At 37.0% G+C, this 27072-nt stretch overlaps 1 protein-coding gene across 1 annotated transcript in view; it reads left to right on the top strand.

Moving 5' to 3' along the window:
* Positions 1-15515: 15515 nt before the first annotated feature.
* Positions 15516-27072, top strand: part of LOC130579258 (nesprin-1-like) — a 103469-nt gene continuing 91912 nt past the window's right edge. The window contains exons 1-7 of the mRNA XM_057375910.1: positions 15516-15725; positions 16860-17151; positions 17846-18018; positions 19285-19594; positions 21378-21542; positions 22912-23268; positions 26482-26618. Of these exons, the coding sequence (XP_057231893.1) occupies positions 15604-15725; positions 16860-17151; positions 17846-18018; positions 19285-19594; positions 21378-21542; positions 22912-23268; positions 26482-26618 (1556 nt within the window). The 5' untranslated portion in view covers positions 15516-15603. The remainder of the gene's footprint in view (positions 15726-16859; positions 17152-17845; positions 18019-19284; positions 19595-21377; positions 21543-22911; positions 23269-26481; positions 26619-27072) is intronic.

The following is a 27072-nucleotide window of genomic DNA, read 5'->3' as shown; positions in this document are numbered from 1 at the left end:
TTTTTTTTTTTTTAATTAAACACAAGACTTTCATCCTGTTCTAAATTATGCCTTCCCCTGGAATTTTTGCCATTTGTTTTAGATTAATATGAAGCAGTTGGCTAAATGGAACATCTTTTATACCTTTCTTGAAGCCAAGCAGTCCATAATTTCAGTTTTAAGTATTACTGAAGAAAAGAAAAATTTCTTGGGGGGTTGTTTTTTTGTTGTTGCTGTTGATTTTGTTTTTGTTTGGGGATTTGTTTGGTGTGTTGGTTTTTATTGAAGTTTGTTTGTTTGGTTTTTTGTTTTGCTTTGTTTGGGCCAATTTGCAACACATCCTCACAAATCTCTTGCTGCACACAAAATACGTTGCAAAACATGGTCTTGATTTTAGGCATTGCCATCATACAGTAGAGCTGTACAGAAAGATCACACTTCATCCTAAAGGAGAAAAAAAATGCCGGCTTTGATGGATCCCTACTGAATTTCTGTTGCAAGATTTAGCTCTCTGAGAGGTGTTGAGTACCTGCTTGTCCTAAAAAGCCTCAACACCTCCAAGGATTTGACACTGCTCACTCGCTTGTCTCAAAGTGCTGTGCTGGAAATCTGTCRCTGCTTTTTTATTAGTTTTTTTTGTTATTCTGCATAATGTGGTGCCATAGTTAATCTAAAGGTTTTGCATTCCATTGTTATCACAGGATTTGCGAGCAGATATTGAGTCCCATGCTTCAGTGTATGAGAGCCTTTTACAGTTAAATGAGTCACTATTTCCAACAGCCTCAAAGCAGTGTGTGAAATCAATAAAAGAAAAATCTGAAGAGCTGGATGAGAGGTGGAAAGCTTTACCACAAACTGTTKATAAAAGGTTTGTGCTTCAGAATGTTTTTTCCATGTTAAAATAACCAATATCCCAACGAGGAAGCCCAATCCCAAAACGTATTTTTTTTATAATGTTACCATTAGGGAAACAAAGGTTTAAGATCTATACCAATCCTCCTCCAGGAGTAGGAGGTGGAGAATCCCACACATTTATGATGCTGTCTTTTTTTGTCATACTCTCCTAGTTTTTTTGGTAGAAGAGTATGTTTGAAAAGAGTGTGGGGCAGGAAATGAAGGCAATGTTGCATTTCCTCAGTTACAATTTCTCGAGTAAATTCCACAATCTCTAATAATCTGCTTTGATTTTTTCAGTTATATGTTTTATCTTGTGCAAAGCCACACTAAAGTTGTTTAAACTCACTTTGAAATTTTAACTTGCCATAAATATTATAAATGCTCAATTSTTAGGCTGCTGGCTCATGTTAAGCTCAGAAAAACGGTCTCATTTATTTCAAACTGTGTGTTACCATATATGTAGATTTTGATTCTTTCCATGATGAACACATATACTTTAGTATTTGTAATGTAGCTTAAATAGTAGATCCTGATCAATGATATAATCTTCTAGGTGCTTTATCAGTATGATCGTTTTACAATATAATGTAAATTAAGTAGAGAAATTTCTAAGGGAAATGAGRAGGGAAATGACAAGGTATTTTTTAAAGTCAAGCTTTTGACTTGATACTTAAGTACTTAGTTCTGCTGAATATTCCTCTGGAGACGTTCTTCCTTTGAATTGTGTTCTGAGCATGCTTGATCTTTGCTTACTTCAGTGGAAGTTAAACATGCAGTACCTCACCCCCTGCCTGAGTTCATGAGTCTCTCACCGTTATTTCAGTGTTTCAGATGATAGGACATAGAGAATTGCTATGACTGAAAATTAAAGTTTAGCTTCCATCAATAACATTCTCTTTGCTGGGACTACACCCATAAAGAAAATTTGAAGAACATTCCTTGGCTGTTTGAGGCACCTCTAACAGTTGATATAAATAAAAGAGTGGAAACAGAAAGATCCAAAGGTGCTTTCAAATGTTATGTTATTCCCCAGAATTAAGAAATCAATAAATAAAGTAATATTTCCTGCTTTCCTTGCATCTGGCATTGATTTTAATGCTGACCAGTCAGCTGTGGGTTTGATTATGGGAAGTGATTAAATTACATCAAGTGCTTTCATATTTACATCTGACATTCTATAGGATCAACTTCCTTCAATCACTTGTTGCTGAGCATGGGCAGTTTGATGAGCTCCTGCTCAGGTTTTCAGACTGGATTAAGCAATTTCTTGCTGAACTACAAGCCACTTCAGAGATAAACACAGCTGATCAACAACTAGCTGCATCTCACAATAAGGTAAACTTTTGGATGTAAATATTAAAGACAGAGAAATTGTACAGTGCATTTGGCTAAATACTTATCTAGAACTAGCAAGTAATTTATTTGTTTCACAACCAATATGCTGTTGCAGTCACATACAGACTTGTGTTATTTGACAAGTTTAAAGCAAAATTGCAACACTGAACAATGCTGACTGAAAACCTCAGAAAACTTGTRAGTTTAGTACTGAAATGTTTATTGAGCTCTTGATTGGAAGAAGAAATTCAGCCCTATTTTCTTTCTTTCCAATAGAACCACTCAATGGAAGTTGAAAGTAAGAAAGGGCAGTTACAAAGTCTGAAGGAACATGTAGTGAAAYTGGGTTCTTTCAGCAGCCCAGAGGACCAGCAGACATTGCAGGGAAAGACTGAAGATTGCTTTCAGATCTTCCAGGAGGCAAGTCAAATAACCAGCCAAAGACAGGATGCCCTGGATCAGTTGCGCGTATTCCTGGAGCTCCACAGCGCTGCATCTGGAGTGCTCCACCAGCTGAAGCAGACAGTGGAGAAAACAGGAAAGATGGATAAAGCTAAATCTGAATTACTGGAGAAGGAGCTCAGTGGTGTTATTAAAGATCTTCACAAGTTGGAATCTCTTGCYGTCAGTTTGGATGGTTGCCTTACTAAAGCTCAGTATCATCTGAAACACAGCATTTCTGGGCAGAGGACCTCCTGCAGGGCTATGGTGGATAATCTGGGTGTGGAACTGGAGGCAGTTCAAAACCTGCTGGGAACCAAACAGAGTGAGGCAGAAGCTCTTGGAGCCTTGCAGAGATCTTTYATGGAGCGTAAAGAGCAGTTACTGAAGAGCATTGAAGATACTGAGGAAAAGGCTGACAAGGAGGGTCTGAAGGAGACAACACTACAAGCCCTCCAGCAGAGGTAAAACATGGGCACATGTTTTCTTCACACTTGATTGTGATCTCTAATTTTTTATGATTCATTGGAGGCATGTGTGTGTTTTCTACCTGGGTACTTTATTTCTTGCCAAGYATATGTATCTGCTTAATAAAATTTTGTAAGCGAACTATTTGGATGCCCAAAACCATGAAGCCAATTCCTGCTAATATTTTATATTGAAAGAGCAGTCATGAAAGTCTAGGTTTCAAAAATATATTTTCTCTGAATGAATCCAAGATCCAAGCAGCTATTAGAAATCACATATAACATAACTATCTCTGCTCTTGCAGAACTTAAGATCGTACATGCGATGATGGAATTAAAAGACTTACTGTAATAAAGTATTAATCCAAATATCTGAGTATATTTCCAGGTGACTATGCGAAAGGAGGTACACGTATATCTATATGAGTGTATAGCAGTACATGTATCAGAAAAATCACATTCTGAGCCCAGTTCTAGCAGGAAAAAAATAAAAACCCAAATAATGCTTTATTATAGAAAATATTAGAAAGAGGGAATTTTATGCACAATAACATTAACAACTGTTTCATTCTTTCTCCTTTCTCTTGCAAAAACAAAGTGAAGATGAATAAATTTGAAACCTGTCTTTTACCTTGCAGATTGAGGATTTTTAATCAGTTAGATGAGGAATTGAACTCTCACCAGCATGAACTCCAATGGCTCATGGACAAAGCAAAACAAATAGCCCAAAAAGATATCACACTTGCTCCTGAGACTGACAAAGAGATAAATCGCTTAGAATCCCTGTGSAATGATACCAAGAAAGCTATACATGAAAAGTAAGTAGATCTTTAGCTTAAGATAAGAAAGTAGAGGATGGGGAAAGAGGCAGTGATTACATGTAATACCTTCTTGCTATATTAGTTACAATGAAAAAAAAGGCTTGTACTGAGTAGAAGATAAAAACAGTGTTAACAAGGATATTTGTATCAGTTGTACTCATACTATTAATAAAGTCACAGATAAATCTTCAGTACAGTACTGGCAGACATTYTCTTACATACATRCTACATTGCATGTTATTGTTTATAYTTCTTCTGAAAGATAATAAATYGCCACTGAATYTTCACTGTCACTCTAACTGGTACATATTCTCTTTCTAGCACATATTTCCATTCCCTATCGGATATGTTTTTCTGACAATTCTATGTTSAGTGGTCCTAAATATTTTTTTAAATTTCAGTATTTCTGTCTGCCCAAGGGAACAGGGTCATAATAATCAAGAATGTATTATCAGTTACACTGATTGTATATGATATACGGTTAGATGATCACTTTTATCAATAGAAGTTGATAAACAAAGAAGCTAAAAAAATAGAGAAAGTTTTGTCATACTCTTCTCTTTGTCTTAACTATCTCATCATTATCTTTAAAGAAAAATAATGGTGGTGATAGTAGTGGTGTTTTCTCTCTCTCATGTAGGTACAATTTTAGACTCTCCTGAACCTCTTTATTTTGCAGAGCTCTTTGGAGCATTCAGAGAAGAGCCAGCTCCTAAAACAGTTACTCCTCTTTCCTGACAATCTCATGCTTCCCAAAATCATTTCACTGAAAAACAGTTTTACAACTACACATATCCAAAGTATTAGTTTTGCTTCTCTCTTCARTATAAACACCAGGAATGCATTGAGTAAGGTTTTTTCTTCTGTCCATTGTGTGAGCATAAATAGGCTTTCCTGGAAAGAGGGTGGGGGAAAACAGAAGGTTAATCTATTCTCAGTAGAAGGGCAGGTAAGWTGCATATAAAGTTTTAGTTCCAAAAGCAGACATCTGACAATTGAAGGACAAAATAGATCTTAGCATGCACTGCTTTAGTCTTTATTTCTGCTTCTTTTTTTAACCCAGAAAACACTCCATGTTAAAGAAACAATGGGGGTTTTTTGGGGTTTTTTTTTTTTTTTAATGAAGTATGAGTGGCAACATCATTATAATGTGGTTTCCAGTCAAAGGATCCTAAACTTAGGAACTAAGAAGATTTAAATCCAGTTTCAGTCTTTCTTTTGCTGAAGTAAATTACTTTGATACCTGACAGATATGAGATGGTGATTCACATACAGTCTCTTGGGTGAGATATTTTGTGATGGATCCACAGTRATTGGTAAAACCAAAATATTCGTATTTCCTTGGCTGCTCAGTTTATGTTAAACACTGCATCCTGGTTTTCCCATGAGGAATTGCTGTGCCACATTCTCTGTCCTTCAGAAACATGACAGCAAGTGGTACTAACACAGCTTTTCATATTACAGAAAGGAGCAGTCCTGTGTTCTTATTGATCTGATGAAGGAATATCAGAGCTTGAAGTCAACAGTAATGAAAGTCATAGACAGTGCTAACAGTGCTTCTGTGATMAAATCCATTTGGAAGGATCATGAAGATGTCAGAAGAACGTTATCAAAGGTAATTACATATATTTTCCTTTGGGGGATTTAAATGATTTTTTTTAATTAGATGGATTTTTTTTTTTTTTTGTTTGAAAGGTGCCCTTGAAGCTCCTTGAATTTGCTGTCAAATCTTGTCACACTGATATTCAGGGTTTAAATTGTACTGATTCTGATGAGGAAAGAATATAGTCCTTTTTTCATTTTGATGAGMTCTATTAATCTGTTGTTGCTATTTATAATTTTAATGGAAATGAAAAATGTTAATTTATATGGAAAGTATAAGTGGAAAATAGTGGAAAGTTCTTTATATAAAATACATTGAGAATATATTCCTATCATAGTATGAAAGGATAGTTCTAATCAACATACACTAATGTTTTTCCATATTGGGTAAATTTTGGAATAGAAAAAAGGCCATGAAGGAACATGAAGTGCACACATTTCAGACATGTGCAATTTTTATGTCTGTCTCTTTCCCTAAGAGGACTTATGTGGTRTATAATGTTGATTCTGGCCATTGWGCAGAGATAAAACATTKGGATCCYAACATTCTATTCATTTCACTGGATWGTATTTCAAAAATACTAAATTCTGCTGTCCATCAGCCTGCCAGGATAAACAGTTCTGAGTTAAATTCTTTCTGTTCTTTTCGACGTTAATTTAATTTGGAGGCCTATTGAGCTCTTGAGTCAAAATCTTTCAGTCAGATCTATATAAACCTTATTCTAAAGATTGTGTGTTTATGGCCTCTTTCTAATAGACATCTTAAACGAACAGAAAGCCAGAACTGAGCTCAACAGTCTAACAAAGAATTTCATGTAACTTCCACCTGATTCCCTTGAGACTTGGCTGCAGAGAGTTCCCTACTACAACAGTGGCCACATCTTGGAGTGCAATAAATGTTTTGGCCACTAACAGTCAGGGTTTAAATTGTACTGATTTAATTGTACAGATTAGTAGCTTGTTGCTRGTACTGATTTATAATACTTCCTATAGAAAAAAAGCATAAGGTGCTTATTGTGATCCTTTCTCAGCATGGAATCCTTTTCAGTGATTTCCCTGTGCCTGCAGTTGCTAACTTAGTAGCCCTAAAGATTTGGTCTAGCTCCTTTTAGAACACATCTGTACTTTTGTTTTCCAGAATATCTAGTAGTGATGGGGTTTTTAATTCTGAATTTTATTTGCAACCCCCTCTGTTTACTCTGCTATAATTCCTGAAACAATTATTCAATGGTGATGAATAGAAAGGCCAATTCTAAAAAAAAAAAAATTCCTTTAGTCTAGAAAATATCTAGTTATGAAGTGGAAGAAATTCAGAATTTGTTGCTGKCACTTGTGTGCTTTATTTATAAGAACTATCATCTTATATGATTATGTTCATGAGACAACCATGTCAGTTGCTTCATATTTTGTGGAATAGTTAAGTGTTASATAKGAGAATTAACAAATTYATAACACAGGGCTAGGGATGGGTASCTGGAGAAATTATTTTTTCTTTCTTTAAAGCTTAATTAAACAACCAAATACTTTTATGTCCACAGCACGAAGCTGCCAAGAATGATCTGAATGATAAACAAAAAGACCTGGATTCCTTCACTAATAAAGGAAAACATTTGCTATCAGAACTGAAAAGAGTGCATAACTGTGACTCCACTGCTCTGAAAACAGATATGAACTCCATRGTGGACAAATGGCTAGATGTAAGAGTCTGGTATTTATATGCCAAATACAGTTTATAAGTTTGATTAAACTTGCAATATTCTTATTTTCTTAGGATCTTAGAGAACAATTGTTTAGTAAAATTTACTTTGAAGTGTAACTCAAAGGCTTAGAGGGATTTGGCATCCCCCATATGCACAAARTTGTGACATCAGTTTGATAGATTTTGAATGATGTCTTACATCAATACACAAATGCTACTGCCATAAATTTACTCAGTTGCACAGTTCTGAGCGTAAATTTGGGTTGAATTCACACCTAATACATACCAGAATACTTTATTAAATTAAATTGGACTAATAAGTTAGGAAGTATACATTAAACTAAACCACAAAAGATTTGAATGTGTTGAGAAAGACAACACTATATGAAAAAAACATAACATAAAAGCTAGTTATAGAATCACAGATGATTGGTTTGGCTTGGAAGGGACCTTAAAGATCATCCAGTTCCAATCTCCCTTTTACAAGCAGGAAAACCTTTCACTAGACCAGCCTGCTCAAWGCCTCATCCAGCCTGGCTGTAACATTTCCACAGATGGGGCATCTAAAACAGCTYCAGACAATCAGTTCCAGTGTCTCACCACCCTCACAGTAAAGAATTTCTGCCTGGTATTTTATATTTTCACATTTATACTGCTTTAGTAGCAAATTCCTATATTACRTAAGAAAGATAAATGTAGGTTTTTTGAAAGCTAAAGTTTATTTGAACATAACACCTTTCCCAGTAAAAAATAKACAAATATTTGGAAAGAGACACATAAGATTTGTGTTTGCTTTATGAKCCAGTTAACKAAATTGAAATTAAGATTCAGAATTYAGAACTTAGAAATAAATCTAAGAAAATTATTTCACTTGCTAATTATTTTTCATGCACTTGTCTTATAACTGTCTGCAAAATAGAAAAGTCTAGAATTAATTAATGAAGGGTATTGATGCATTCTTCTTTCCTAAAAGGTGTCTGAAAGACTTGATGATAACATTGACCGACTGAGTGTAAGCGTGTCTCTATGGGATGACATCCTGAAAACTGGAGATGAATTGGATGGATGGTGYAATAAGTGCATTTCTCAACTCAATGAAGGCATCAACAACTTCAGTAACAGTCAGAGAATGGAGGTCCTCCTGAAAGACTTCCAGGTTCTTACCCATAAATCAGCGATAAAAGTGTTATGGACCAAAATATCAAGTGATCTCCAGCACAAAAATAAGGCTGTGCTGTTGTAAACCTCGGTGTCCTCTGTTCAAATGGTGGTACCCTAACCCAGTAGCTTGCTGAGAGCATTCATGTCCTTTTTATTTAGAGGTGTTTGTTTCTGACAAAAACAAGAATGGCACATCTTGTTGGCTCCATAGTTATTTTGGCTCTAGCAGTTATATTTGGTTCTAGGCTGAATTCTGTTCCAGTAGAAACTAATGGAAATTTTAGACAACTTCAGTTGAAGTTAAGAAAAGAAATTAGTGGTTTCCAAAACCTCATTCAAGAAAGTAAATTCACCCGATGATAAAAAAAAAGATATTCAGGACTGGAAGGTGAATTTTGGTGTCAGGTTCTGACAATTTCAGTTTGATGATGACTTTCTTTTCTGGATAGTGTTAAACTCTTAGAAATCTAGCCTGTGTTCAGGATGCATTCTACCTCTATTAGCCTGAAATATACATCAGATCAATCATAGATTGAGCTATATTCTACTTAATTTGAGATAAATTATGTCCTTAAGATGATGCACAGCAAACATATTAAAGTCATATGATAGAATAGAAAATGTTGATAAATCATATCAACACTATTTTGCTCAAGGTTAAGCTTTATTAAATGCCTTTTGTAGCAATCAGACCACCTAAATTAATTGCTGAAAAACTGATTTGGAGTAAAGACAGCTACTGATGTGCAGAAGGGCCTGTGAGCACTGTGCATACATTTACAGTCACAGAATGTATAGTCCATAATACTTTTCTTTTCACTTTGTTCTGCAAAGACAAGAGGAAGGCCAGTTCAGTGACAGCAGGGCCCTGCCCTTTCAGCAATCAGAAATAGATGAGCATGGACAGAAACAACCAGTGTACTTCTTCTGTGGCCCAATTCAGTGGTCACTTTCTTGATTGACCACCTAATATTATATCCACCCTAGTTCAAAATACCCCCTAGGTATTCTTCTGGGCATTCAAGGCAGGTATTAAGTTTAGCAACTTGATCCTGCAATCCACTGTCCAGTCTTTTAATTGGAATGATCTGCTTGAATTTTTTAGAAAAGAAAATTTGGGCAATAGGATACTGATACTTCAGAACTCCAAATTAGGATTTTTCTCTTTCAATTTCATATTTTGTTTTAATAAGTACAATATTTTTTATCACTTGGATCTATAAATACAAGTTCCAGATCTGTCAGTGCATATATATCAGCATTTTTAAACCCTTTTAAGATTAAAATCTATTTCTGTGTCTAATTTTTTATCAAGACCTCATTTGCTTGTAATAAAAATCAGAGACCATGTGTAATATACTCTGCATGCCTTTAAGTGGAACGTAACGCCCCCAGTAGATATTTTGAGTTGAATAAACAATGACATCTTTATTTTTCCCGTTTKATCAAACTAAAGCTTTAAGGGCATTTTACATGCTAATAATGTGTGTGGTTATTTTAAAGGGGAAATTTTCTCTGAACTGGGTCTAATAACAGATAAGAGATGGGGGGATTGTAGAGCAGAAAATGAGTGGAACAGCATTTTCCCTCTGATTGTTAAACTTTGTTTACATTTCCTTTTATTTTTGAAATTCATGGAGCATCCTTCTGAAAGTCTAAAAGCTTCATGTAGTTTTGTATGAAAATTTGCCTGCATCTCTTTCACAGGGTGAAGTCAAGGATAAAGAGCTGAAGTTGGAGCAACTTAGTTCCAAAATTTCAGAACTCAAAGAACTAACCCATAGTCAAGAGCCTCCGGCAGATCTCCAGGTAAAATAATGATATTGGTAATCACAGATTGTGCTCAAATAACTTAAGATGACATTCCTCCTGAAATTTGTGTCTCTCCTGCACTGTCTTTTTCTTTCATGGTGACAGATACAGCATTATTTATATGTAGTATAAATATTCTTTGTTCATATTTCTCTAGGTAACCTTGTTTGGTTTTTTTTGTTTAAACAGTATGACATAAAGTAATTGAAGATTCAGGTTGTAGAAGTATTTTTAAATAAAATTTAAATTTAATAAATTAAAATTAATTAATTTAATAAAAATAATAAATTAAAATAGAAGAAATAGTTTACAACTTATCTAATCAAATATGAGACTACAGATATTCTCTCCACTGCACAATATTAAGCCACRTCATATGTGAGTGCATGCAGAGTTTGTCTCCTTGAAAGGATTAGAATGCTGTAAAATATGTTCATTTGCTTTGTTAACCACAAAGTATTCTTTGGTGGACTAGAATAARGGCCCTGAACCAGCTCTTACAAGAGAAGCATGAAACAATGASCACAAAGGGGAGTTGTACAGCTTTYGGCTAAATGATTATTTCTATGTTCTAGGGCAGTCACAAAAYCAAAGWATGACTATTTTGGCAGTTTCAAACAGAAATTAGTATTTAGGATTATTAACTTTTAGTGTCAGAAATTTTGAAAAATAAGCCAACTTCTGCAGTTTCCATGGATAGGGAAATATCTTGATATGTATCAGGTTTTAATGGAAGTTAATATAACACTCAAGCCTTGTCCACATTTTGAACAGGCTGCCCATRGARGTTGTGGAGTCTCCTTCTCTGGAGAAGGAAACAACCCACCTGGGTGCATTCCTATGTCACCTGCTGTCGGTGACCCTGCCTTGGCAGGGAAGTTGCACTAACTAATCTCCAGTGGTCCTTTCCAACCCTAAGATTCTGTGAATATGATTGAAATATAGTATTGTATTATGACTGATGTGATTTACTTTTATTAGTGATATGTGCTCAACTAACATAATAATTTTGCATATTGCTGTCTTTGAACAGGTTAATAGGCAAGATTCTAACTTATKTTTGTACTGTCTTCAATTTTCACCTGTCTTACACTAAGATACTTGAAGCCTCAGTACRCTTAAGGCTCATCAATTGATATTATTTTTTATGGTGGTATTYGAGTATAGGTCGTGCTCTACATATATATGGCTAATCAGTAAAAGAAAAAGATCAAGTATTTAAATTTTCAGAAGTGGGACWTAAATTCAGTAGTTTGCAGTCTGGCTTTTTATAACTTATTATCCCTTTTTTGGATTACTATACATCTAAGACTGAATACTGAATGGCTGACATTTTTTATGTATGTAAATATCTCTAGTTAAAGCTGTAAAGAAGTCAAAATTATCATTRTATATCACTTTACTGCTTTCCATTTTGTCAAGCATTTACCAGAATAAACATTTTTAGTATTAAATGCCTTAATATGTAACATCTTGGTTTTAGTTTATAGAATCAGATTTGAGGCAGAAGCTGGAACATGCCAAAGGAATGTCAGAGACGGCAAAAGAGACACTGAAAGATTTCAGCACTCAGAAGATGCAATTACAGAAATTGATTGGTCAGATGACAGATTGGTTAACTCAAGTGGAAGAGACGCTGTTAAGCTGTGCTCGTAACCTGGATCCTGAAGCTCTAAATAAAGTAAAGGTCAGTGCTGAAGAAAATCAATATACTTTCCTTATGCAGTGACCTTTGGGAYTTTTAATCAAAGTTTTTGCTAAGCTTTTGCTAAGTTAAATACTTAACAAGAACTGCTTTTATTACACTGAACTCCTTGGTCATTATTCCAGCATGTTTGCAAGTGCACCGACACCCTTGCAATGTTGTGAAGTCATAACTCATCACAGTAAAAGAGGTTGCTCCAAACTCAATTTTAACAAAAACTTCTACCTCAGAAGTCCTCCTGAGTCATCATATATAGCAATTCTTTTTTCTACATCCAAGTGCTTTATTGGCTGCATGTAATTATGTACATCATAAYATGAAAAACCACATGGAGGCATATAACTGTGAGCAGAGTTAATATTAATATACTAGCCAATTCACATTTAATTTTCAGAAAATGTTCCTCTCAAGTTGGATGGAATTCCCGCCAAATTGCATCTCACATGTACCTTCAGACTTTGCTGAAAATATCTATTTCTATTCAATTTGCCGTGAAATTTATTTATTTCTAATATAGTAATAAATAATGAGAAACAGCACTTTTCACATTGCTACAGTGACTCTTTAGTTTCAAGTTTCCCGATCCAGTGCCTCTTCCCTTCATTGTGTCTGGGATGASTTATGGAGCACAAGAGGAAAGAACATATGGGAGGAGTAGGAATGCTTGAGAAAAAGAGTTCTTTTGTTTCTTTATAAATACTGTTACAAGTAAAAGTTGTAACTTTATTTTCAGGAAACACAAAAGGACCTCCAGCTTCAGCAAAGCAGCATYGACTCAACCCGTGAGACCCTCAACAGCCTCTGTCGCAAATACCCTTCAGGAGAGCTGGAAGCTCTTGGTGGCACTGTCACCTCMTTAATAAAGAAGTATGAAGCTGTGAATCTGCTCGCTTCCAGAACACAGGCCAGGATTCAAGAGTCCTTGGAAAAACATTTCCTTTGTGAGTCTTCGGGCTGGTTAACACGAATGAGCCGTTAGCCCACAGCCATGAGTCACTCTGGACTCTGCCAGAGTTTCCAGTGATGTCACTTGCAATTACAACCTTATTTTCCTATGGAGCCTCTCARAAATGCTCATTTGATAACTGCTGTGAAACAAAGAATTTTACATAAATATGTAATACGCTTGAAAATGCACCTTTCCTCACTATCAGTATTCCCCTCTATCGCATAAATACACTTAAGGGGTTTTTTTTGCAATTTGCAATGAAGAGATGTATAYAACCAAATGGAGGTGTTTACAMTGTAAARGTACCCATYTCCAGTATTTCCTGGCCTCCCTGGRTAGTYWGTGGAGAACAGTAAGCAACTTTTAATCTTAYTTATTAAGATACTAATCTAGATATTATCCAGCATAAAATTGGAACATATCATAGGCTGAAAGTCGACGTCAGGGGTAGGCCAGTGAGTCTGTTCAAATTTGTATGTTTACAGTAGAGATAACTAATTTCTTGTGAAATTAATSCCAGTCCCAAGGTCATTGAAGACAATGAGACTGATTCTGTTAGTKTTTTCACTGTTCCTGTAGGATAAAATAATTGTTTGAAACAGCTGTATAATATTGTGGATAAGGCTGTATCTTAAAAAATATTCTCTTCTCTATACTTTTTTATTAAATAAGACTCTATGCAAGAATTCCAGGATTGGTTTGCTGGTGTGAAGGCAACAGTAAAAGAATCATCTGACAGGTCTGGGGACAGCAAAGCCATAGAGGCAAAGCTACATGACTTACAGGTATAGTTAACAATTTTTTTTGTTAATTTTTTTTACTGACTAAAAATAGTCAGTAATTAGCAATTTAGTATAGGTAGCCAATCACATCTCTGAAATAATTTGTAGWTGCTAACACATTTGGTTTTGTTTTTAAAAAGGTAGTATAAGTATGGTTCAAGGCAGCAGTATGTACTATAGGGGGAATACAGTGAAATACATCTCTCTTCTGAAAGATCAGAATTTAATTTCTGGAAAGTTTAGGTGTAACCCTACTGTTCTTTTCTGATTATTAATTTTTTTTTCCTTTTTGTTTTCCTTCTCTTCCTTGTCCTACTTTTTTATAACATTATTACTTATTTAACATTTCAGATTAATACTGATATGTATATAATTTTGATGAGACAGAACATAAATATAAGACAACTATTCCCTAATTCCTGAAATGTGTAATATCTTCAAGAGACTGTTAAACTACCCAGAGAAAGCCATGACTACCTTGGGATCAAATAGGAAAAGTGTTGTGAAACGTAGCACCACTTAATAATATTTTGTTAGAACTACCTGCTTAGAAGWTTTTCCATAGCTAGACATGGCTTTCATCTTGTTGGGGAAGTCTGACCATTTCTCATAGAAAAATTGCTTATATTTAGTTATCAGATCTTGTGTGTTTAAACCATATTCTTTCATTACACAGGGTGTGCTGGATTCTATTGGTGAAGGACAGAACAAATTAGATGCTGCCTGCAAGGAAGGAGAAAGTTTATATGGTTGTTTACCCAAACCAGTTGTGAGCCATATTCAGGAGCAAATAGCAAAATCTAATCAGAACTTCCAGGAATTCCTCAACCATTGTCTGAATGACAAGAAGGCCCTGGAAGCTTGTGCCTCACACCTGGGAAGGTGAGTAATACCAGTAGTCCCAAACAGACTGCATGAAATTGTCTGCCAAAGTGCAGGGCAAAATATAAATTTATTTCCAGTTGCTCTAGTCCTGTTTGCTTTTTCTTTGGAAATATGTAAGAGAAATTGAAGTTTTCTGATAAAATCAAAGCAASAGATTTTGCTCCAAGGGTATTGATTTGGTTAAAGAACGGAAGGTCAGGATCCYATATGCAGGAGTTCTGTGTAGCTTGTGAAACCCCARGTCAGCAATTGAGATTCCAGTACTYTGAATGCCATTTTCTGGACAGAAAATGTGTGGTAAGTGCTCATTTCTGCCCTGGGGCTTGAAGATAGTGTGCTTTTTACACAGCATGTGCTTGTTCTGTTCCATTCCAAATGGACATATTTCCTAAGGAGCCAAGAAAAAAACACTCTTAAATTACTGCTTAGGGCTGGAAYTTTGAGAGTTAAAATATTTTCAGATCCGACTAGATCCAAAACAGTTGCCAATTGAAAGCAGAGGTAGTGTGGCAGTAATGGATAAAACAGCAAAGTGAGATGGTGTGCCTGCGTGTAAGGAAAAGGTTTTCAAACTCAGAGCCAGGACTTGCTTTGCTGAGCTTTGAGCACTCCAGGTTCCAGTTCTCTTCTGTAGGAGAAATTTAAAACACAACTCTTGAGGTGTTCTACATGTAAATGCCAACAAAAAAAAAAAAAAGCCCACTTTTACCCATTCTTCATTTTTTGACTAAGTCATTATAAGAATTTGGAAAAAGCTTTCTTTTGGTCTTTTTTTCTAGAATCTACTAATAAATAAAAGTACTGTCACTTTAAATTTTGGAGGCTTCTGGTTTCCCTGTCATTCCCATGATTTTGCTGAACATTTTTAGAGAGTTACTGAATATTTTTAGACTAGTAGTCACTGTGGAATTATGTTTTGTGCACAACTCTTATTCTCGAAGCATGAATTTGATACCCAGCCTTGTGGATATTAACTTTTCTGACTTACCTCCAAGTGAGAAGTATTTTTAAGGGAATATTTATCTGCTCTGTAGTTTTGAAGATCAGTACAAGAAGCTTGCCCTGTGGATGCATGACATGGAAGAAAGAATAAACACTGAAGCACTAGGAGAGAATAAACAGCTTATTTCTGAGAAGAAAAGGGAGGTGCAAAAAGTGGAAAAGTTCCTGGAAGAGTTGCTGAATTCAAGGTATATTGAAAATACATTTTCTGAAATACTATCCCTTTTTCTTCTACTAGGGCAGAAGTAAAATTAAACTGTTGGGGTAAAGTGCATTTTTGAAAGCTAGAGGAAAGTGTTGGAAAATACTCTGTGAAAAGGGGCTGAATGCAGATACTTCCAGTTTTAACGAATTTCAACCAACTCCAATATTTGGTGTTGATAAATTTCTTACTAATAAAAGGTTATCCTACTTCACTAATAAATGAAAACTGAAAATTTAATTAAAAAAGAAATGTTAAAAATCTTTCTTTTAAAAGCAGTAGTGAAAATTATCATTAGCATTATAACCATTTTACAATTTTCTTTCTGTATTGAAACACTCAGATCCAATCAGATTAGCAGAATCCCCTTTCCCATACAGCTTGCTTTATAAAAGAGCTCAAAAAGTATCCACATTAGCTGTGACATCTTTCTAAAATTCAGACTTAGCCAATAGATGATGAAGTAACTGCCATTTTGAGTACAGTGTTTTTTTCAAATTCTGTTTTTAYTATTAGGTAGGTGAAGATAGAACAGAAATAGTAGTCAATCGCCCAAGTCTCACAGCAAGCTATTGCCTTGAGACTGATGCAAGACATTTTGGTCCGATGTAAATTCCCTGTAGTCACCAGGTATCAGGTATCAGGAAGGGTGATCAAGTAGATTGAGATTAACTGATTAACTGTATAAACGCAGTTTTAATCCCTTTTACTGACCCTTGTACTGAACCCAGAGTCATCGTCTAATCCTGAACAAATGACCTTTCCTTCATGCCTTCCTACCTGCTAAAGACTATGAAYTTCTTAGCAGTTTGGCAAGTACAAAAGGGTAGCAGTTCATATAGAAATGGAAAATTTGAGTGCTGAAAAGAAAATTAAGGTAGCTTTTAACTTAAATGTGTGACACAAAGACATCAGTGTGATCATTCAGAGYACTAGAATATACTGATCAATACACCCTGCTTATATTCTTTCAGTTTCTCCTAATTAAATTTTTCTGTTAACTGTGAACAATTCTGTGGTGGAGTAGGTGACTATGCCAGCAACCTTCATAACTTCTGGCAGTGGCTATAATAATATTTGCTTTCTGAAACTGGTTTTCAGTCTCACTATTTTCTTTCAGGGAATCTTTTGATCAGCTGTCCCAAATGGCACAGACTTTAAATGAAGAAGGCCATGGTGCAGGGAGGGAGGTGCGTCTGGCTTCTCAACATCTCACCAACTATCAGACCRTGGTCAAAAGTGTCAAGGAGAAGCTGCGGACATGTCAGCTTGCACTCCAAGAGCATCTCACTTTTGAGGAGGCATTGCAGAGTATGTGGTCATGGGTGAAAGAGGTTCAAGATAAACTGGCATCATCACAGAGCACTCTTGGAAGCAAAGCCACCCTGGAAAGACGACTGACACAAATTCAGGTAAAAGATATGACTAGATATTGCACATCAAGATTAATACTGGGTGTGGGTCACATCAGTGGAAAAGGTGCATTTTTATATTTTATTCTTTCTATATTAAAGTTATGAAGAAGACAATCAGAGGTTAAGTTGACCTTRACAGATTGAGATAGGAAATAGAAAAAAAGCAGGATGAATTTTAATGGAAACAAGTGTCAGATATTACATTTCATAAGGAATAATCCACTATGCAAATGTGTATTCTGGCCCCAAAAAGCTTTCTGGTAGAGAGCTGTGGARTATTTGACAGAGAGAGGGTGTGGCATATCTGTCACAGGAGGTCTTCAGGAGGAGGTCAGGTAAACATCTCATAGGAAGAYCATTAGATCTGCCATGGGCTTTCCTGAGGTTTCCTCTAGCTATGAAGTGCTGTCCTACTGTGCAGAGCTGGACCTACTCATAATCTACTGCAATGTGAGCAATATTTTAGGTTGACCAATGCCRTGAAAAGCCTGTATAACTGTGGGAAAACTGCTGGATCATTTGCACATAGCAAKGTAGAGCCCATTAGAAGAAAAGGTGCCTAAGAATTCGTGCTGGATATGACTGTAGAAGATAGATGCGCTTAGAGAAGATGGTGTTCACTGTTGAAAGAATAACAGCTCCCATTTCTCATCAGGTTACATTTGATATTTTGACCTGTTTTGCCTCCCAGGAGATCCTCTTACTCAAAGGTGACGGTGAGGTTAAGCTGAACATGGCCATTGGCAAAGGAGAACAAGCACTTAAAAGCAGCAATGAGGAGGGACAAAAAGTGATACAAACCGAGCTGAAGACACTGAAGGATGTATGGAATGATATCATCAGTGCCTCAGCGAAATGGCAGAGGTAAGAATCCCTGGAAAACACAGCTCAGACCCTGCCATCTTTGCCTGCAGAGAGTGGCATCCATTGATTACTGGTGTGTGAGAGTGAATTTGCATTATCAGAGAGAATCAAAATGGCTTGGAAAAAATACATCTTTCTATTAAAAAAGATACATTGACCCTATCAAATTTCATATTAATTTAAAATTAATAGGAATCATACAAATTCATACGGAGAAAAATCTAGAAAAGACTTTCTGAGTTCTTGAGCCTGTACTTGGGCATGACCAAGAACATGTGACAGATATTTATCTACCTTTTCCATACATAACCCAGGGAAGGTTTCTCAATTCTGTTTTTAATTATGTTTTTTAATTAAAAAAAAATTCCTTATATCAACTCCAAATAATCATTCTTTAATATTAAGCTATTTCATCTTGTCTTAACCTGTGTGGAAATGGAAAGTTTTTCTTTTTGCCTGTGTGAGAAAATTTTGTATGTCTGAAGGCCTCCATCATCTCTGCTCTAGAAAGAGTGAAGTTTCTCAATTTCTCTGTGGTAATACTTTCTGGGCCTCTGTCAYACCTGTTTCTTATTCAATAGATTGAAGACTGTCACTGGTTTGTCTACATTTTTCTTAAAATATAATAACTGAAAGTGATGCCACCTTTTTAGTTGCACCAAAATTGTAACAGAATTGTATATAGATAATTATGGAGGGCTCTCTTTAAGATGTTGCTCAAATTTTACCCAAATGTTATAATGAAATATTATTTAGATTAGGTTAGACCATGRCATATTGACTGAAATCCTTACCACATTCTTGTCTATCATTAAGTCCAGTGGAATGAGGATTACATTCCTCAACATGAACCCCAGAGAAGTATGGTGATCTACTAGGAGGAGCAATATGTAACAAAAGGGACTATTTCTATAAATTGTAAATGAGACTATAGATAATGGATTTGTTCTTTCAAAACTTGCCAGAATATCTCTTAATTGACAGTAATTTCATAGGCTGCTGCATATTTTATTACTCTGATCAGAAAGAACTCCAGTAATGTTCCATATTTTACTTTGCTGAACATACACTAAAATGTGCTTTTCATTAGTATAAGACAGATAGATTGCTCATGTAATCTGAAATAGGGAAGCAGCTATGTTGGTTGTTTGAAGTGGCCCAAAAGCCTGGCTACAGTGTCACAATTAAGGTATAAGCAGCTTTCTTCTTATTCCTCCCCAAACTGTTCAAAAGTTCTCATCTGCACTTTGTTTCTTTTAATGCAAGCTGCCTAGATTCTGYCATTAGCCAGTGGAATGACTATCTGGAAAGGAAAAACCAGCTGGAACAGTGGTTAGAGAATTTGGATCACAAAGTGGAACAGCCTTTAGAACCACAGACTGGTCTGAAGGAGAAGTTTGCTCAACTGGACCATTTCCAGGCTATTGTTTCTGAGATAGAGGATCACTCGGGTGATTTACAGCAACTCATTGAAAAAGCTGTGGAACTATATGAAAAAACAGGGGATGATTCCTTTGGAGATGCAGCTCAAGAAGAACTAAAAACACAATTTAATGACATCACAACAGTAGCCAAGGTAAGATAAATATCTCAATTTCAAGTAAGTAAAATGTTTAGATATTTGTATATATAGCTAAAAAATTTTGATTTTTACTTTTTCAGTAACTGAAGGATTGACTGTGAATAATCTTGCTTCTGATATAGCTGAGTCAGATAATAAAAAAGAATATAGTTTACTAAAATTTAATTGAACGCAAAAATGGTATTGGGAGTTGAAATTGGTATGATTATGGTCTTTGAAATGTGAAGGTCATATATTTTGTTCCTAGTTTCTTATGTACAACAGTATTCCTRATATTCTGACACATTTATTTTCACCTAATTCTTTTTCATTCATTCCTAGCATTTTTTTATGTTTTTTTCTTTACCTAGAAAGGGAAGAATAAAATGCCYTCCTGAGCAGGAAACATATTGTCAGAAAGAGAAATCCTATTGTCAAAAAGATATATGCCCATATTTTGTGGTGTTTCAAGCCACTAAGCACTGCACGTGCTATACAGGTATTCTGTTTGGTTTCTAAGGAAAATATGTGAGCTCACTGAGAYCTTCTGCCAACCAGATCATGAGAGTGAAACACTTTGCATCCACTCTCCCCTTGTACTGTGCTACAATTTGGTGTGAGTGATGTAAACAGGGATGCATGATTTCCTTTCCTGAAGCTCTTTTGCTTCCCTAGGAGGCTGTTTTGTTTAGAGTCAGGTGCATGTGGGCATTTTCTTACCCTGTTGCTGCATAAAATGCATTAAGGTATAAAAACTTTGAGGATTTACTTTACGCCATCTTTGCTTAGCTAGTTACCATCCACTGTCTAGYTGGTCTGACACATTCTGTGAGATTATGAGATTATTTTCAGAGGGAACAGCAGGGCTTATTAATCTAACTTAATTTTTAATAGCATGTGTTGAATGTTGAGTTACTCAAAYTTTAAAATAACTGAGTTTAATTTGTAGGTGGTTTAGTTTGAAGCTGGTTTCAACACACTTCAATCTAGATTAGAGTATCCACACACTGGTAAAAAACTATTTGATTATCTCATTTCACTTTTGGTTGGTTTTGATAAACGTTCATTACTGTTATCTCAAAAGAATTTAACAACAATTCCACTCAGTCAGACCAAAGGCAAATCTCAACCACTGTTCTCTTTCATTATTTTACAAGATAAACTGACCCCACTTTAAGCTTACTTTAAAAAGCTAAAATGGAGCCAGGAAGCAGCTGCATGTCTGTGTCAGGGAAAGCATCCTCCAGGGGTGCAGGGCAGGTGATGTGATGTGATGGTTGAAATGGGACTCGGTGCCATAAGAACCTTTTGCACTTTGGAACGGACAAAATTCTTGGTGGTCTTCCTATGGGACATCTCCATGACTCTGCTTAGCATTTGTCCAGAYTTGGTGCCTCTAAGCAAGGGCTGTGTTTCTGGCAGCAGTGCTGCTCCCTGCGAGTGCTCATGGGTGATCTGCAAGACCCTCTCCAGGGTGTATTGGGAAAAGCATGCCAGTGACACAGCTGCAGCATTGGTATCTACTAAACCTTACATTGGACTCTGTTAAAGTATTTTTGTGTGCATTTTCAGAAGGCTTCTGCTCCAGAGAAAATGCTTGTCCASATCAATCCGAACCAAACCTTTTGCAGTGTGGTGTGTTTTGGTGCCACAAGCTGTACTCTATTCACTATTCAAATGCATGCTCTGGGGTCAAACTAGCACTGCATGCTTAAAGCCAGCACAGTATTTAAGTACTTTAATGGTCTTTTTTTTTTTTTTTTTTTTTTTTTTTTTTTTTTTTAAATCTGAATGATAGGAGAAAATGAGGAAAGTGGAAGATATTGTGAAGGATCATTTACTGTATCTGGATGCTGTGCATGAATTCACTGACTGGCTTCATTCTGCAAAGGAAGAGCTTCACCGCTGGTCAGATGCATCTGGAGATACACCAACTATACAGAAAAAGCTGGCCAAAATCAATGTAAGTGAGCTTTCATTATTTCTTCTGCAATTCAGACTCTATGCTTTAAAAAAAAATTAGAGTCAAACAGCTGTGGGATCTTGCTCTTTATTTCTTTGAAATGGTGATTACATTTCAGTGAGCTGAAAGCAAGCTTTCTAGGCTGTGCTTTGTTTTCAACTCCCTTTTCATATTAACAGATGGAGTAAAAGTATAATCAGACCTAAGTTAACCACAGCACACATGGAAACAATTTTCAAGAGCGGAAGCCCAGTGGCATCACAGAAGAATGTGGCTTAGCTGATTAATGAATACTTTTCTTTCCTCATCCCCAAATATGCTTTCTCCATGAGCAGAATTGTCTAAATCAGAGACAACCTTTCCTGCTTTGCATGGAATGGAGCAGCACAATGATTGTTCTCCTCAAACATGTTAGAGATGTATGAGTTGCCTCTCTGTGTATACTCTCCTTAGMCTGGAACCTATTCTTAGTGATCTGAGTGCTCAAGAAATTTGCTTTTTCCTGAATGCAGCATTAAAGCAGGCTACATGTTTTGCCTGTGCCTGGTATTTACATTCAGATATTCATGCTAGCAACATTTTACTCTGCTCCTAAACATGAGAGAGTAGGACAGTGAACTTGAATGCAAGATGAAGATTCAGGATCCCCAAGATAAAATTACAGATTTTTTGTGCACTCTTGGGTAATTTTCAGTCTCCTTTATGCTCAAACTCCTGATGTGTAAAACGGGAAAGGGAGGAGCTAGCAGTGTCTAGTTTATAAGATGAGTGAGAGAAGAAATAACATGGCTGTGGCATGCAGTGTTTGGGATGGTATTTATACATTCTTCAGTTTCTCACGCTGAAAGCTCCCAAGAATCCCTTTTAAGAGTTGTGTGAGATTGAAATAAGGACACTGTAGAAAGAATTCAGCTCAGAAAAAAAACATATATATACTCAGAAAAAAACAAGTTCAACCGATTCTGGCCCATCACAGGTCACAGCTGCAGTTGTGTTTTTGAGACTGCTGCAAGCACTTACAGAGCGGCGTTCCTTATGCAAAAGATCACAAAGTAGTTATATTCCGCATCTCAACCTAAATGGTATTTTCCATATCTAAAATACGTTCATTCTTTCATTCCTTCCCTCCATAGCTTAAGTCAGTTCCAGAACCGCTGGAAGGTCAGTTTCAGGTCCGCACACCGTTGGCTGAGTTTGGCTCCCCGCGGTTCCCAGACCGCTGCCCTCATGGAGCCTCGGCGGGACGGGCGGGACGGGACGGGCGGGACAGGCTGGGACGGGACTGGACGCGCCCCCCGGGCGGGCCCCGCCGTGCGCGGCGGTGGCGATGTGGCGGGCCCCGGGTTACCATGGCAATGTCTCTCTGCAGGAGCTGGTGGAGTCCCGGCAGAGCGGCGCGGGCCGGCTGAGCCGAGTGGAGGCGCTGGCCCCGGCCGCCAAGCGCGGCACGACGGCGGGCGGGTGCCAGCTGCTGGCGGCCGAGATGCAGGCGCTGCAGGCGGACTGGCGGCAGTGGGAGGAGAGCGCCCGCCGCAGCCAGGGCGGCCTGCGGGACCTGCTCAGCCAGATGGCCCTGTCGGAGCGGGAGTTCGCGGCGCAGGCCGGCCGCTTGGAGGAGGCAATGCAGCGGCTCGGAGCTCAGCTGGCCGCCTGGGCGCAGGGGCTGGCCCCCGCCGACAGCCGCAGCACCGACGCCGAGGTGGTGGAGAGCTGGCGCAAGGAGAAAGTAAGGGCATGTCTCTTTTCCCCCTAGCAGCTTTTCTGTGGTGGATGTGCGGCCACTGCGGGCAGGAAACTTCCGCCAAGCGGGACCATCGCGTACGTCACAAATCAGTGCTTGCGGAAGATATTTCTGTGAAACGCCAACTTTCCAAACTCTTTGTGTTGCTGTGATCACAGCGAGCGGTGCTGCCAGAAGACGTCCCTCCCCTTGGCCTCTGCTGTACCAGGCTTAGCAAAAGCTGCCTGGATTTTAGGTGTTAAACCCAGGGCTTGCCCTTGGGACAAAGCCAAGGAGCTGGCACATCGGCTCTGAGCTGCGCTTCCAAGTTGCTCAGTGGTTTGAGCCAGAGTGGCACTTGATGTMGGAAATGCGCCGAGTAAGCCACTTAAAATTTGTCAGGAATGTATTTGGCTTATACTTTCTTTTTCTCAAAACACCCTCTACATTATGCACATTGAGATCTTATCCAATATTTAAAGAAGTTAATCTGGCAACTGGTATAATTGCTAATTGCTAATTGCTTTGCTTTGGGATGCGGTGGAGTTTTGAGAAATAGAGGCTGTTTCTGGTCCTGATTGTCTCCTAGCGAAAATTTCCCCATRTATATATCACACACACCTCACGTAAATATACACACATATTTGCAACAATCGAGATACGTGTTTGTAAGTATCTCAAGCACAATGAATCACACATGTTGATGAAAGATACAGAGTATTTCTCTTTCAGTATAGTGTTGTAAAAAAGCAGTTTCAGTAAAGGAAGAGGGGTRTGTATTGCCTACTTTCTGACCCCTTGACTAAAGTCATGTTCAAAAATGCCYCAGAGCACCTTTCTTTTGAACTGAGATTATTAATCTCTTTCTGCAGGGTCTGTGCCTAGTGATTTCTGTGGCTTCCTCTTTCACAGAATTCTTGGATTTATGAAATCTGCTTGCTTGAGTGCCATTATGTTTCTGTCAAAGTAACAAAGATGACATTAAGATGAAACAAATARTGGTACAAATATGCAAAGCATTCTGTGTATATATGTTTTTAAAAAGGACAGGAAGACATAAGATTGTTATCAAAACACCAGGCATTTTTGATTTAATAAATGGAGAATTATTAAATTCAAAGCATATAGCTTTTATTAGTAGTACATATGATACATAYGCACTGTGGCTCTATGTAACAACACTGTATTTAGATTGTACAGTTGTAAACTTTGGCTAGTGAGAAAGATGCAGAGGCATCTCAAGATGTAACTATGCACAGCCCCACTATGTAATTTTATTTATAGTTAAAGGAAATGTGACAGTAATCCTTCCATATTTGGACCCCAGGGAAAGGCCCTATTGTGAATGTAAAATAGCTGCAGTTTCCATTTCTATTGTCTCACAGTGATTCTGTTGCTATGTTAGCCAAGGCCAAAAATTAAAAATGCATTTCCTAATTTGCAGAATTAGCAAGATCATTCTGTTACTCTGTTATATCCAAGCTCTGCTGCCTTAGGTATGCGCAACATTAGAGCAACAGATTTTGTGYRTGGAATTCAGCAAATTATTTTTGTAGTTGTCGCATTCACTATTTAATCCAAGTGACTGCAACAGTGATTTCACTGTATGGAAAAATGCCATAGTTAAATTTACCCTGTTTTGCAAGTTATTACTCCTGTTTGTTAATAGGCTATGCCTAAGGCTGTATGTAATCAAAATAACCTTTTAGTAATTATTGAGGTAGATTATTTGCAACTGAAAAATTGTGTTGAAAACACGCAGTTCTAACCTTGTTCTAGTCTTAAGATGTGTTTCCTTTGCATAAAAAAAGAGGGCTGTTAGCATTTCACTATGGTGATTCCTGCCCTTGGCAATTTGTGGCATACTGGGTTTAAGTAATGTCCATTGTGATGTTTCTAATGCTTTCCCAAAAAATTGTTTCAGTAGTTCAAAATCAAGTAACATAAGCAAAAAAGTAGTTTAAGGTTTTTTTCTAAACATTATTGCTGTTACATAATTACTTAGTTCAAATGCTACTTTATATGGCATTGAAACAAGTGACTATTTCAAGTGTCTGTTAATCATGATTGAAGAGATTTCTTGTGTATGAGTGGCTCAAAGAAGATAGTCCATAATATGATAATGAATAATGTAAATCAGGGGGGTCCGGAAAACCTGCTGTAGCAAAATATCATTTGTACTTTTCTTGAACATTCAGTTTTGGGCTGAACTGTTTACTATGTATATTTTCAATCATGCTATTTTTTTTCTTCTGAATGTGTATAWATACCTATAGATATGTACCTTCAGAAGTGTAATTTGGGGACATACTTACCTCCCACTTCCAGGTCCCTGTTCTTATCTGTCTTCACCTTCATATGATCTGTTTATTAAATTTAGATTGTAAGTTTCTTCCAGACTGGCACTTTAGCCAAACTATTCTATACATGMCAAATGCTCTGCTCTGCCTGCACTGCAGARTCTCTGCTGTTAGTCTGAGAGGAAYGTCTGAAGAATTTAGTTCCTAGTGAGGCGAGGAGCAAAGTCTGCACYGCTCATTGCGCTGGAGTAGCTGGCAGGATTCTGCAGTGGAGATGCTGTGGACATCATCAAKCACTGTTTTTGTTGGAGCACTCATCACACCTCTCCCTGTGACGCAAGCCAAGCCAACAAAATCTCTTTTTTTGTTGTWATTGGTTTAGCTGTCTCCAAAGCAAGAGCCTTTCCAGTGCATCAGTGACAGACAGTAACCCAGTTCCTCTCACAGAATTGTGAGCAGCTGTACTTCTGCATTGTGAAGTCATCTGTTCAAGAGTTGAAGCTGACAGAAATCTTTATGTGTAAATTAACTTTTTGGATACAGCTCAAAACAGTTTTTAATGAACATGTTAAGYTCAAGTAAATGGGATAATTGTATTTATATAAACATATCATTTGGTATTTATATGTACTTTTATAGGTGCACAGCTAACTGGCAGTACTGTTTGTTAAAATGAAAGTTATATCTTAAAATGGGCTTCAAGAACATTTTGAGCTAAGGAAGTTGAGGCATCCAGAAAGTCTCTAGAAGYTAATAATTTAAAATAAGGTTCTGTAGACTTGACTGCTAAAATACTYTTGAAAGTAAACATATATAGATCATTAACGAATGAATTTAAATTCTGATAAACTTKGATGATTTGGAAGTCATATTTTTTTATATTTACTCACCAATATTTTCCTTTATTTTGTTTTAACAGGAAACATTGGATGCTCTAGTAAAGTCTGAACAAATGACTGATGAGATCAAAACTCARCTGAATGATCTTTGTAGATTTTCCAGGGATTTAAGTACTCATTCTTCAAAAGTTTCAGGATTGATTAAAGAGTATAACAGGTATGTATTTGTCTCGTTTGTAGTTAATCTTGTATGTGGCGGGGTGTGAGCTGTCTTTTAGGGAACCATTAGTTAAAATTTTAGAACTAGAGACAGAGGTATGCAATAGTTAGAATCATTATTTTGATTTTGTTGTCARCAGAAGTTATACAAAGTAGTGATTTGATCTTTTGGAGTTTTTTTTTTTTTGCTTAGAGCCAGGCTATTCTGCTAAACTCAGCTGAAACTAAATGTACATCTTTACTTGGCCTGTTACAGGAGTCCTTTAAAAAGAGCAAGATAGCAGTTATGTTCTATTTTTCTGCAGGAGAACAAGCCATATCAGCTAGTTGAGATATTTTTCTTGATTTTGTCCTTCAGATTATTCTTTGATTTGAAGCAGGAGTTAGGGAAGGTAGCATTTGCTTGCAGGGAAGGTAGCATTTGCTTGCTTTCTTGCTTTCTCTCACGTCAC

The sequence above is a fragment of the Malurus melanocephalus genome, unplaced genomic scaffold (genome assembly GCF_030028575.1).
Source record: "Malurus melanocephalus ecotype Western Australia unplaced genomic scaffold, MMel_1.1 scaffold_264, whole genome shotgun sequence".
Lineage (NCBI taxonomy): Eukaryota > Metazoa > Chordata > Aves > Passeriformes > Maluridae > Malurus > Malurus melanocephalus.
This window is presented reverse-complemented; position numbering and strand designations above follow the sequence as displayed.